Below are 13,648 nucleotides of genomic sequence, written 5' to 3'. Positions count from 1 at the left end.
AAAGGAGATAAGCCAACTTCAATTTGTTTCTGAAAAGAAAATTATTTAATATGTCACCATGAAGACGTTATTTATAGATAATCTATATAGAAATACATTACTATAGATGTGAAGACTTTATTTATGAATAAATTGTAAATATTTTTATAAGTGAATAATATGCATTCATTTTGAAACTGGTTTCCCTCCTCATTTCAAGGATAAGCTTATCCTTGGAATGAAATTTGGATCATTCAAATTTTAATTTGAACGGTCCAAATTTAAAGTATTATTATATATTTTTATATGTATTTATTAAAATAAAAATTTATAAAAATTATTAATAATTTTTTATTTTAAATTTGGTCTAGATTTAATTTAAAAGATCCAACTTAATATTAAAATTTTTATAATTGGACCTTCTAAATTAAATCTATACCGGATTAAAAATAAAAAAATTATTAAAATTATTCATAATTTTTATAATTTTTTATTTTAATAAATATAATATAAAATAATAATTTAAATTTGGACCGTTCAGATTAAAATTTGGATGATCTAGATATTATTTCAAGACTAAGCACATGGTAACGATCCCATTGATTTTGATGTGCTCCTGAAATTCAACTTTGATAAACTTATTTGTATAAAGAAACAAATATCCTCACGTAGCAAAAGAAAGAAATAAAAGTGGGAAAGGCGGAGGCTTGACAAGCACTAGCTGGCCAAAGCAGAGTGATGTATTTCTTTTGCTTTCTCTTTGCATCTTTCTTTGTATCCTCTCAGACTTATAATCTTCATACGGAAAAGGAATAAAAACTTTAAGGCAAGTTTTGGTTTCCACCAACATGATGATCATTACTCTCAGTGAGGCCATTGCCCAAAAGCAAGTTGCCATTCCCAAATCCATATGGCTAAGCAAAGTTCCGACGTGTTTAATTTACAGAAGCTTCCTCACCAAGTTTCTTTCACCCCCCTATGAAAGCCTCCACCATTAAAGACTGTGTTTCCACCGGGTTGTACTATCTGGCATCTTTCATTTTTCCACCTTCTAAGCTCTGATCTTGACTTTATTATCGTTGTTGTCTAGGATGGATCGCACTCAAGATCGATCCGAGATTGTGTTTTTTGACGTTGAAACCATTTACGCCACTTCCGTCATTGTGGAGTTCGGAGCCATCTTGGTTTGCCCCGAGACGCTAACGGAGCGCCACAACTACTCCACACTGGTCAGACCCTCCGACCCTTCCATCATCCCTCCCGTGTTCGAACGCAGAAACGGCATTACTCGAGATGCTCTCGCCGGTGCTCCTACTTTCGACGACATCGCCGACACGGTTTATGAGCTTCTTCATGGTTTGTTCTTTTGCTCTGTAACTGGGAAAATGGAGAAAAGAAACCCAACACAAGGTGGCAAATTGCAATAATTGTTATTATTATTCTGATGTTTCTTCCCCGATTTTGTGAATTTTGTGTAGATCGGATTTGGGCCGGCCATAATATCTTAGAACATGACTGTCTTTGCATCAGCGAGGCATTTGCTGAGATTAATCGGCCACCACCGGAGCCCAAGGGTTTCATTGACTCGTTAGTTTCGTTAACTGAAAAGTTTGGAAGCAGAGCTGGTAACATGAAGGTACTCTCCCTGTATTTTTATTTTATTTTTTATGGCAGGTTGCGGTTTACCTACCTTTGTTAGACGTATTGCTTGTCTTCTACTATAATAAAAACCCCATTTTGGAACAGTTTAGAGAATGTATTGTTGTCATTTAACTACGATTTTCTAGATGTATGTGCCTATAGATGATCTCTTTGTTTTTCTTTTTGTTTTTTTTTTGGTATGATATGTTTTTAACAAGAGTGCTCTATATCGTAACATTCATATGAAGAAGTAACAAGCCTTTATCATAGTACCATCCCATTGTTTGAGTTTGGCTCATCACAAGTTGATTTTCTGTTAGCTTCAAGTTTTAACGCATTCATAGTTCACGACAGATGGCCACTCTTGCGGCATACTTTGGGCTTGGAGAACAGACACATAGGTAATTGTGATAGTCGATGAGATTTTATGTTTTGCTTCCTTGTAATCCACATATTGCTTAATTTTTCTGCAACAAATCTCCAGGAGCTTAGATGATGTCCGGATGAATTTGGATGTTCTCAAACACTGTGCAGCGGTTCTATTCTTGGTAAAATTTTACCTCCAAGCATTTCATTGTCTACTATATTACTAGTACTTGTTATGGGGCTAAATATGAATTAAGAGCCATCATATGATCAGATGTCAAATCGATGTCATCTTAATTGGCTAAAAAATCCTCATCGTTTTAGCAAGTATCTTAACACACGATGCCTTGTTATGGATATATATGATCGAATTCTTCTCATGTAAATTACCTACTAGCTAGGTGGTACTTATGTTATGCTTGGGAAGAGAAAAAAGTAAAAAAAATAGAAAGTGTGAAAGAAAAGTGAGGGAAAATGACATTTTTTTTATGTGGTTATGCAGCGAGAAGTGTAGAAAAGAAAAAAATGAGAGAAAAATAATATGTAAGACTCACATGTTTTTAATTCCAATTTTTCTTTTCAAATATGGAGAGGTTTTGAAAAGAAAATTCTATTTCCACATTTACTGACCAATTTCTATATCTTATATTTAAAACGTGATTACATTTTAATTGTGGAGTTTTGTTAAACAAATAATATATCTAATTTTTAGATTAATTAGATAAATGTTAATTCTAGATTTTCAGTTAATTTTCTTATATTTTGTTGTAGTTTCCAAATTGTAAGATTATTATATATTTAATAATTTAATAAATAAAATTATAAAGAAGATAAAATTATTTTTTGTTAGTATTGGATAAAATAATTTGTAATTATGTTTTTATTCAATCAATAATATATGATAAAATTATTACATATACATAATATGTTAAAATATTAAATTTTATTATATAGAAAAAAATTTATAAATAATAAGGTTATTATTATCCATACAAATTAACAACTTTTGTCCTTTTTCTATTTTTTCTCACTCATCCAAGTACAATGATAAAAAATTGTATCTCTTCACTTTTGTCTCTCTCTTTATTTTCTTTCTTTTCTATTTTTCTATGCAAGTCAAGCACAACCATAATTATACATATAACATCATTTTCCACCTAGTGCTAATTAATTGCTAATAATAATCGGCCACTATTGTTTCACTTCCACCATTTAAATGTGATGATTCTCTTTCATCGTTTAATTCACCGAGTAATTATTAATTGAAAGTTGACTCTTCAAACTCTGGATTCTGACTCTACTCTATAATCCCTCCATCCATGTAGGAATCAAGTCTTCGGGATACATCCACAGTGAATAGTCGGATTTCTCCAGATGCTACTACAAGTCATAGTAAAGAAAAATCTTTACCAGATGGGAGCTCATCAGATGCAGTTCAACAGCATTATTTTGCCTTTGGTCCTTTTCATGATGAAACAAACAAAGAATCGATTCGATCACAAATGTTTTCTTCAGCTGCCGTATCTGAGGCTTGCAACGGCATATTTACTGTTTTGAAGCTCGAAGAAATATCTATCTCTTGCCTCACTCCACGTCTTGTTCAATTAGATGGTGGCGACCTAAAGATTCAGCTGTTGCACAAAGGTTTGCCTTTTCAGCTTTTCTGTGTTAATCTCAAAATACGATACGGTGTAAACGCCAAGTTTCGCGATCACGTGGGAAGACCAAAGTTGAATTTTGTAGTTGATGCATCACAAAGGTTACGTGAGGTTCTTGAAGCTTGTGACAATATGGCAGAGAGGTTATCTTTTGAGTCCGGTGGCAGCTCTTGGAGATGGATTGTTACCTGGGAAGATGGCTTCAATTATCCATTTGTGCGATTGCAGTAAGTTCACGTCCTTCAAATGTAAAATACATGCACACATTTACAAGTTTATTCCCCGAATCAATAAAGATCACGCTTTCACTTCAAAAAGTATAATAGCTAGATGATCTACAGATATGAAGTTTTGGTGCCCAAGAATTTAAATAATTTCTGCAAGTATTGACATACATTACAGTATCCCTGCTGCAGAATGCGAGAATGTTGCCCTGTATGGAGCTGAAATATATCGGCGAGAATCATCAGGCACAATCAAGAGGCTTCTCTTCAATAAGTTTGATGCTGGGGAGATGAGTTCCTTGTTCAAGCGTGGCACTTTTGTTGATGCTGTCTTCTCCTTGGATTCTTATGACTATCAACAGAATGCAGGGATTAGATTGATCGCCAGAGGCTTGACCATTCATTGAGTAGAAATAATATGTTGGAAAATATAATTGTTAATTCCCAAGTCTTTTAAGTTTCATATGTTTGTAATGTTAATTCTTATTATCACTAGCAGAGTTAAATCTGTTGATATATACATAATTTTGTTTAATTTCGTTGATGAGTTTATAAAATTATAATGTGTTAGACATTGTTTGAGCAAAATTGTGTTTCATTTCTCGTGAAACTTCAACCATTTTAAGAATTTTGATATAATATCATGCTTTTTTTGGTTTTAACTTTTACTCTTTTTTTTTATATAACTCATCATAATTTTAACAAGTCACTATAAGTAGTAATCGAGTTTATATACATGTTAGTCACTATTAAATTATTATTATATATATATTAAAAATATAAGGACTAATATTGCAAGCAAATAAAAATTAAGAGACTTAAAACATTAAAATAAAAGTATATGAACTAATATCAAAGTGAGTTAATAAAGTTAAAAGTATAGTGACAAAAAATTATATTTTTTCTAACATGTTTTGACTGCTTGGCACATTCTAAATGATGAGTGAACAAATAATAAATTATTATCAACTTTTCAAGTTAAAAATATGTTGGTTATTGTTTGGCAAAATAAAAAAGGAGTGTGCCGCAAGGCGTGCCAGAGATGCGAGATATTAAAAGAATGAAAGAACCTAATTTATAATCAAACGTTAGAACCCGGGTTCCCTTATTACAGTTCACCCGAATGTGAGAATGTAAAATGAAAAAAATTAATATAGATGCAGAAAAGCATAGATACATTAATTAAAGAAAGAGATGGCAGGCTATGTTGACCATATAATAAAAAATAAAGATTAAAACTACATGATAAAAGGCAAAATAAAATAAAATAGCAGACACAGAGTATAAGACTTATAATTTGTTGATGCTGACGATGATTATTGAGAGAAGACTCCTCTATTTATAAATGATCTCGACTTAGTGCTCAAGCCCCATGATCACTAGTTTCCTTAAGTTTAAGAACTACTTCCTCCATCGTGGTTACTCATCATGGGTGAAGTGTGGATGACTTAATGGCTAAAACTTTGTAAATAGTTTCTTTTAATTATTTTTAAGCCAATTAAGTTGAGTTAAACCTGGGCATCCAAATTCACAATTTGGGTGCAAACAATGCCCCCGCACACAAATTGGCCTGAGCCTTCGTAGGCTAATTTTGTATAGATATTTCCAGTGACCCTACTTTCAAGCGTTGCGTGAGTAGTACGTCTTAAAGGACTGGCTTGTTCCTATTCTAATTGATGATTAATTTAGTACTTTACTTGAAGGACACTCTCATGGTTGAGGATTAGGGACCATATGGTCTAGCTTAAGTCTCAAGGTTTAGGACCACAAGAGCTGATTTTAGAATTGGCAAGTTTTTAGACTTTAAGAACTAATTTTGTAAGATCTAACTGCTACAGGGCCTTTATGGAGAGAGCCCTTTAGGAGAGAACTCTTGTGAAAATGACCCTTGCAAAATTCACCTTTTTAACTTTGGCCCTTGTGGCGGCGGCCTTTATGGCTGCGACCCTTGCACTTCCAGCCCCTGTAACTTTAGCCCCTGTGGCACTGGCCTCTCTATTGTTGGCCCTTATGGTTGCAGCCCCTATAGCATTGGCCCTAATGGCTTTAGCCCCTCTGGTGTTGCCTCTTGTGGCCAGTGGTTTCGTTGGCCCTTGTGGCTCCAGCCCTTCTGGTGCTAGCCCTAATGGCTCCACTGGACCTGTGGCTTTAGCCCTTATAGCTCTGGCCCTTGTGACTCCAGTCCCTCTAGTATTAATCCCAATGGCTTTGGGCTCTCTGGTGTTGGCCCTTGTGGCTTTAGCTCCAATAGCTCCGACCCCTCTAGCATTGTCCGCTGTGGCTTTGGCCCTAGTGGCTCTGTTGGCCCTTATGGCTTTGACCTCAATAGCTCTGCTGACCTTTGTGGCTCAGGCCCCTTGGTGCTGACCTAATGGCTCTAGCCCCTTTGGCTGAGCAAGCCTGCTATTGAATTAGACTCACCATTTATCATTTAAGAGATATTATAATGGTCCTTATTGTTAATCTAGTCAAAAGGCACATTGGGAGATTGCTCCCTGAGTCCATCTATTCTTTGAAGGTGCGAGCCAATTGGAGCTTGCTTGTGCGATGGTCTAGACAACATAGTAGAGAGGTTCCTTAGTCCATCCTTTAGAGTTTGCAACATAGCTCTTTGCCTCTCGTTAGTTCATGCTTCACGTTATGCGTATGCAGCCACGTTTTCTAAGTAATAAGAATTAGGTCTATTCTTTCCAACAACATATTAATTCTTATGTGTCTTAGGCACTTCGTTCACATGAGTCCTACTGAGTGTGCCAAAAATTGTTTGGCAAAATAAAAAAAGGGTGTGTCGCGAGGCATGCTAGAGACGCGAGGTCTCAAAAGGATGGAAAAACCTAACTTTCAATCAAACGTGAGGAGCCCAGGCTCCCTTACCAAAGTTTACCTGAATGTAAGAATATGAAGTGAAGAAAATTAATATAGATGCAGGAAAGCAAATATACATTAATTAAAAAAAAAGAGTGGTGGGCTATGTCGACCGGACAACGGAAAATAAAGACAAAAACTACATGATAAAGGGAAAAATAAAAGAAAAAAAGTAATAGATGCAAAGTTTGACACTTGTAGTTTATTGATACTGATGATGATTGTTGAGAGAGAGCTCCTCTATTTATAAACGATTCTGACTTGGTGCTCAAGCCTCATGATCGACAGTTTTCTTAAATTAGGAATCACTTCCTCCATTGTGATTATTCATTATGGGTGGAGTGTGGATGACTTAATAGTCAAAACTTCATAAATAGTTTCGTTTACTTATTTTAAAGCCAATTAAGTTGAGTTAAGTCTGAGCTTTCAAATTTACAATTTAGGTGTAAACAATTATTTTTTACCATCTCTACATATAAAATAAGAAAGTTTAGATTTTGAAGTTATGATATAAAGAACAAGTAATCAAAGAACGTGTATTTTGGTTTGGCTGTGGATATATATATGGAGCATATTGAAATGATTAAATCGCCACTCATATAACTAAATGCAATATAGCTTGAAACTAAACTATAACGGGTTGGAGATGACTCAATTGCAACATGTACAGTGAAGGAATCTTTCACTCAAATCATGCAATGCGGCTATGGGTCGCAAGCTATGGAGATAAGTATTACACAGAAATCAAGATCATGATAAAAGACAACAAATTGGGTGACGAAAATAATTAAATAGGAGGGGGCAAGAGTAGAGATTTTTAGGAGAATTTACAAATTTATTTAAAAAGTAAAAAAAGTAGTTTCTTTTTTCCCGGCCTATCAAGGGTATCCGCAAGTGACAGCCATTACATGGTGAGTGCGAGAAATTGGGGTTTTGATTAATATATGGCTGAATAATTTTGTGTGTGAATCATACATGGCCCTTCGCTGGATTGATTGATGAGAAGGCAAAGGATAGAGCATCATGGATGATATCCATTCAGTTAAACCAACCCAATGTCTCTTGGGTTCCTTTCCTTTCTCCGAGGAAAAACCCATTCGCCCTCATTCCATTCCTCGATTCAACCTCCTGGCTGGGTTTCCCCAAATATTTTACATTTTTTGTCAATGAATAATATTACAATTACAATTCAACACAAGTTGCGTTTGGTTAATTATCACTTCGGCTGGAGCCTAAATGTAATTGTAAATACGTGTGGGCCACCTTATTTTAAACCACGCATCATCGTCTTAGTCCAGTTTGGTCACGTTTTTTAATTCCCTAGGAGCACGTCAGGGACAATATTATTATTCGGATATTTTCGTGCCCCTTTTGATGCAAAGTCAAACCTAATAAAATGTACGGCACCGAGTCTTTGCATGATAACTAAATTAGAAGAGGTGTCGATTGGCATATTCTTAAATAAATGAGGAATATTCATAATAAAATAATAAATTTAATGATTTACACTCTTGCCAAAAAAAATAAAATAACGAATAGCTTTCCTTCTTCAAATTAAATAAAGAGGGCTTGAATTCTAAATTTCTGCCACACTCCATCCCATTCGCATCCTCCTACCTCAAATAAGATATTCCAAGTGGTTTAGTCTTTTTTTCTAAAATATTAAATTTAAATAATTTTTTTAAAAAAAATCTTCCTTAATTACTTTAAATGTTTTTTTTTGGTTTGAAAGTAGGTATCTTCTGCCATGGACCTAATTGTGAGCTTGTGCGAGCCCAAAAAGAAAGCCGACCTGAAGAAGCAATCTCAATTTCCAATTTTGAAAGCAGAGCCGTCTTGTTTAAATCTGGCCACACCCCCGCGTTTTTGTTTCACATGAGAGCATCATTCAACTGAGATATTCTTGTTGTTCTTCTTCCCTTCTTTCCGTTTCACCCTTGAAGCTCGAAGCTCGAAATTCTCGTCGACTTCGATGGGTCTCGCTGAAGATCGATCCGAAATTGTGTTCTTCGACGTCGAAACTACTGTCCCCACCCGACCCGGCCAGGGTTTTGCCATTCTGGAGTTTGGAGCCATCTTGGTTTGTCCCAAGAAGCTCACGGAGCTCAGCTCTTACTCCACCTTGGTCCGTCCCGCCAACCCTTCCCTCATCTCCCCCTTGTCCGAACGCTGCAACGGCATTACTCGCGATGCTGTTGCCTCGGCCCCTACTTTCGCTGAAATCGCCGATACGGTTTACGACCTTCTTCATGGTTTGTCCCTTCTCTTTGTTTCTTTGCTTTACACTTGGGAAAATGGAGCAAACGAAAGACGGGGGTGGCAAATTGCGCTTATAATTATGTTTTTTTGGTTTTTGTGAATTTTGTGCAGAACGGATTTGGGCGGGTCATAACATCTTAAGATTTGACTGTGTTCGCGTCAGAGATGCATTTAGTGAGATTAATCGGCCAGCACCGGAACCCAAGGGTTCTATTGACTCATTGGTTTTGTTGACTCAAAAGTTTGGAAGAAGAGCTGGTGACATGAAGGTACTACTGCTTTATTTTATGGCAGGTTATGTTTACCTTTGCCGGACGAACGTCTACGTCTAATAAAAACTTCAGCATATTGCATTTAGAGAATATATCTTGTCATTTAACTACGATTTTCTAGACTTGCCTGTGATCTACCTGATTCGTTTTAATTTTTTTAAAATGATCTCCTTTAAAAAAGTGCACTCTAATATTAATTTTTATAATGCATTCTTATGTTCACCGCAGATGGCCAGTCTTGCAACATATTTTGGGCTTGGACAACAGACACATAGGTATCTATACTAATCGATAAAATTTATGTTATGCCTTCTTGTAAGCCGGCTATAATAATTTCATTTTGCTTTTTTTTTTCTTTCCCTGCAACAAATCTTCAGGAGCTTAGATGATGTTCGTATGAATCTGGAAGTCCTCAAACACTGTGCAACTGTTCTATTCTTGGTAAAATTTTACTTCAAAGCATTTCATTATGCACCACCACACACTACTTGCTCCAGGAATATGAGCCATAAGTCATTAGCCCTTCCCTATTTTGCAAGCGATTCATCGCATTTTTTTCTAATATTTTTTTTAATTATGACTATGAGCATAGAACCATGATATATCAAATTGATGTCAGTCTGCAAATATCGTAATAATTCCTAAGACAATCTTACCGTTTAAGCAAGTGTCTTAACATGATGTCCTGTTATGATATGGTTGTGTTTCTCTTATTTGGGTTATTTGATAATGATGGAGACTTTGTGTTATGGGATAACAAGCCTCACATTAAATAGTATTAGATATTCAATAGTATAATTAAGTAGGGTGGTTCTTCCACCTTAACGGCTAACTTTTGAGACAGGATTTCCCATCACACTTAAGTGCCTATCAGGTAATTGGTAATATAACATATTTAGCAGATAGTGCTATTGAGTAATGAATTGAAATTTGACTCGTCAAATCTTGAGTTCTGATTCTAATTTATAATCCCTCTATTCATACAGGAATCAAGTCTTCCAGATGTATTTACAACAAATAGTTGGGTTTCTCCAAATGCTATTACAAGAAGTCGTAGTTTTGGAAAATCTTTACCAGATAGGGGCTCATCAAATATGAAAGTGGAATCCTTGTTATTGTCATCACCTATCATGAATCAATGCAAGGAGGGAAATGATCCAACACCTCCTATTGCAACGTGCAGCTCAGATGGCTCTGAATCAGATACAGTAGATGCTAATATAGTTCAACATCATTTTGACTTTGATCGCCTTCGTGATGAATTAAACAAAGAACTGATTCAACCGGATTTCATGGTGGATGAAAGGCCCATTCCAGAGACACCACAGATGTCTTCTTCAGCTGCTGTGCCTGAGGCTTGTAGCAGTGCTTTTGCTGTTTTAAAGCCTGATGAAATATTTATCTCTTGTCTCACAGCATCTCTTGTTCCATTATATCGTGGCAGTCAAAGGATACAGCTATTGCACAAAGGTTTCCCCTTTCAGCTTTGTTGTACTGATCTTAAAATACGGTTTGGAATAAACCCTAAGTTTAAGGATCATGCGGGTCGACCAAAGTTGAATTTTGTGGTCGATCCATCACAAAGCTTATGTAAGGTTCTTGAAGCTTGTGATGGTATTGCACAGAGGCTATCTTTGGAGTCTGGTAGCAGCTCTGGTTGGAGATCAGTTGTTACTAGAAAAGATGGCTTCTTCAATTATCCCACTGTGCGACTGCAGTAAGTTCGTACCCTATACTTATAAAATGCATGCACGCATAGTCTGATCAATATATATCATGCCTTCAACAAATATTATGGACAGCAAGCTAGTCTTTGGCTGGTTTTTCTGTCTTTTTACATGATTGACCAAGCTATTGGGTATGGGATTGTGAGATTTTAGAAGTTTCATCGGTTTAAATTATGAAGGTAGTTATAGGATCCATTTAAGAGTTGTTGAATATTACTATTAAGTGTTAAAAAAATCAATGCAAAGATTTTGCTCTGGATAGCATTTAGGAGCAGTTCATATTTTATGAGGTTCTACTACAACTTCAGTTGCGCTGTCTCAGGGAGGCTTTGACATTTCTGATTTCCCAATCTGTAATCCCTAATGTTTAAAATTTTTCTTTAGGACCTAGGCTTCTAAAACTTTTCGCACATACATTTTGTCAAAGGACTTAGAATGGCACCATGGCAATTGCAAATTCTGTAATCTGACATAGGTGTCATTCTGCCTCGTTTTGTTTTTGTCTTTGTACATTAATAACATTTTTACTTTGAACGAGAAAAAAAAGATAAAAACTTTAGTAGCCAGAAAATTTTAGGCAACTGATACCACACCATTGAATCCTACTATTGCATGAAAGAATTTAACGTCAAACTAATGAAAATTATCCTTCCCAAAAGAAAAAAGATTTCGACAGAAAATATCTAAATAATTAACTGCTAAACCTTTTGCTATAAGAAATTGAGCCTTTCGTAATTTTCCTTCCCTAGAATTTCACTTATTTTTGTAAATATTGAAATTACAGGATACCCACAGCAGTATGCGGCAACGTTGCCATATATGCAGCTGAAATATACCAGAAAGAATCATCAGGCACTGTTCAAAGGCTGCTCTTCAGTAAGTTTGATACTGAGGAACTTGGTTCCTTGTTCATGCCTGGGACATTTGTTGATGCCGTATTCTCCTTAGATCCATATGACTTTCAACAGAATGCAGGGATTAGATTGGTTGCAAAAAAATTGACCATCAATTGCAAGTAGAAGGAATATGTTATGACAAGGTGACACATGCCATGTTAGCAGGCAAGTAATAAATTATTATCAATTCTTACAATTAGGATGGATAGAATGAATATTGGTTAAGCTGTAAAGCTGATTCTATTGCAAGCTTCAATTTATTTGAAAACTTCCAAGTTTTCTGCTAACATGGAATTTCGATGTGTAAAGTATAACTTGTGTGACTCTGATTGTATCTGTAAATTACTTGTATGACCTTGAGAAAAATAAATTGAAATGAAGTGAGATGGTTATTCAATTCATGTTCAAGAGTTGGGACCTATGCTGTTCTTTTTCTAGCTTTCATGACTGCTGGCTCGATAGATGGGGCTCGCTCTTTATATATATTTCATCTGTTAAAAAATAAAAGTATTTTTTAAGGGGTTAAATGTTAAAAAATAGAAGATATTTTTAATATTTTAAGATGTAATAATTGTTTGTTTTTTTAAAAGTGTCCTTAATAAATAAATCACTTTATATTTATTTTAAAATAAAACACTCTATTAAATAAGGATAATTGTGAAAAAATAATGTTAGTTTGAAGATAAATAACTACTTGAGTAACGAGATTTGGTTAAAAATATTTTACATTTTTAAATTAAAGAATATATATATTTATATAGATCATTTTAATTAAGGGATGGCAAGGCTGCTTGTGTTCATGGACTGATCACTTGAGTTGAAATTATTGACACGCAAACTTTACTTCTTACGAGTTCAAGCTTCTAATCGTAAGAAAATATGTAAGTATTCACTCATAGGCCACGTGTGCTTCCTTCCCCCTTCCTCTTTTAAGTAATTTATAAAAGTAATATGCTAATTTGATTATGTACTTAGTCAAAATTACAGAAGCTCAATATCTTATATTATTAGATAAGCTAAACCTGACCGGTACTGGGATAGAACATTATTGTCACTGTCATTGGAACCTTAAAAGGGGGTAACAAGGGTCATGGGATAGAGTTGGATGGTGCTGAAACCTAGCAACTTGGTACTAATGGAAATATAAACCTAACAACTTGGTTGGCCATACCTTCTGTGTTTTGCTTGTGACCCAACCATTCTACATGGATGCAGTGCCCTTTTTCTTCTTTTTTATTGTATGTTTGGATAACTTGAAGGTTTCGCCAATTAACCAGACAAGTCTGGCATCCATCACAGTCGTTTTTTTTTTCCTGACCAAATTGCCGTCGTTTAAACAAATAATTAAAAGAAATAATTTCATTAAAGTCCCTTGAATGTGACATAATTTCAATTAAGTCCTAAAAAATTTTAAAATTTTATTGCAAGCCTAAAGCACTGAAATGAAATAAATTCTCTTACTTAAATTATCAAAATACTCTTCAATTATAATTAATATTATTGAAATAATAAGTCAAATTATAATTTTTACAAGTAACATTACTATAATAACAAGTTAAATTATGATTTTTTAAGTAATATTATTATAATAACAAGTTAAGTTACAACTTTTATAAGTAACATTAATAAAATAATAAAATAAATTATAATTTTTATAAGTAACATTGTTATAATAATCAGTCAATTTATAATTTTTACGAGTAATATTATGAGAATAACAAAAAATTATATTTATTTTATTAATATTACTTATAAAACTTA

General features: G+C 34.6%; 2 protein-coding genes across 3 annotated transcripts; both read left to right on the top strand.

Annotated features, from left to right (window-relative positions):
- Positions 1-820: 820 nt before the first annotated feature.
- On the top strand, positions 821-4,406 carry LOC129320832 (protein NEN1-like). Of its 2 annotated transcripts, XM_054966476.1 has the most exons (7): positions 821-1,335; positions 1,458-1,615; positions 1,975-2,021; positions 2,105-2,168; positions 3,312-3,630; positions 3,730-3,871; positions 4,047-4,406. In XM_054966476.1, exons 1-7 carry the CDS (start codon positions 1,071-1,073, stop codon positions 4,273-4,275), a joined length of 1,224 nt encoding a protein of 407 aa, XP_054822451.1. In that variant the 5' UTR covers positions 821-1,070; the 3' UTR covers positions 4,276-4,406. The 2 variants fall into 2 exon arrangements, with proteins under 2 accessions (XP_054822451.1, XP_054822450.1); XM_054966475.1 differs by having other exon boundaries at positions 823-1,335; positions 3,312-3,871.
- Positions 4,407-8,503: 4,097 nt separating this feature from the next.
- Positions 8,504-12,288, top strand: LOC129319535 (protein NEN1-like). Its single transcript, XM_054964650.1, has 6 exons — positions 8,504-8,985; positions 9,104-9,261; positions 9,493-9,539; positions 9,642-9,705; positions 10,251-10,981; positions 11,776-12,288. Exons 1-6 carry the CDS (start codon positions 8,706-8,708, stop codon positions 12,008-12,010), a joined length of 1,515 nt encoding a protein of 504 aa, XP_054820625.1. The 5' UTR covers positions 8,504-8,705; the 3' UTR covers positions 12,011-12,288.
- The last annotated feature ends 1,360 nt before the right edge of the window (positions 12,289-13,648 follow it).

Source organism: Prosopis cineraria, unplaced genomic scaffold (assembly GCF_029017545.1).
Source record: "Prosopis cineraria cultivar Desert tree isolate PC_DT_omini unplaced genomic scaffold, ASM2901754v1 PC9, whole genome shotgun sequence".
Taxonomy (NCBI): domain Eukaryota; kingdom Viridiplantae; phylum Streptophyta; class Magnoliopsida; order Fabales; family Fabaceae; genus Prosopis; species Prosopis cineraria.
This window is presented reverse-complemented; position numbering and strand designations above follow the sequence as displayed.

Coding starts and splice junctions, on each gene's coding strand:
- LOC129319535 (XM_054964650.1), top strand. CDS start 8,706: ATGGGTCTCGCTGAAGATCGATCCGAAATTGTGTTCTTCGACGTCGAA. Junction 9,540..9,641: donor CTTGGACAACAGACACATAG/GTATCTATACTA, acceptor ACAAATCTTCAG/GAGCTTAGATGATGTTCGTA. Junction 10,982..11,775: donor TATCCCACTGTGCGACTGCA/GTAAGTTCGTAC, acceptor TTGAAATTACAG/GATACCCACAGCAGTATGCG.
- LOC129320832 (XM_054966475.1), top strand. CDS start 1,071: ATGGATCGCACTCAAGATCGATCCGAGATTGTGTTTTTTGACGTTGAA. Junction 2,169..3,311: donor GTGCAGCGGTTCTATTCTTG/GTAAAATTTTAC, acceptor CCATCCATGTAG/GAATCAAGTCTTCGGGATAC. Junction 3,872..4,046: donor TATCCATTTGTGCGATTGCA/GTAAGTTCACGT, acceptor CATACATTACAG/TATCCCTGCTGCAGAATGCG.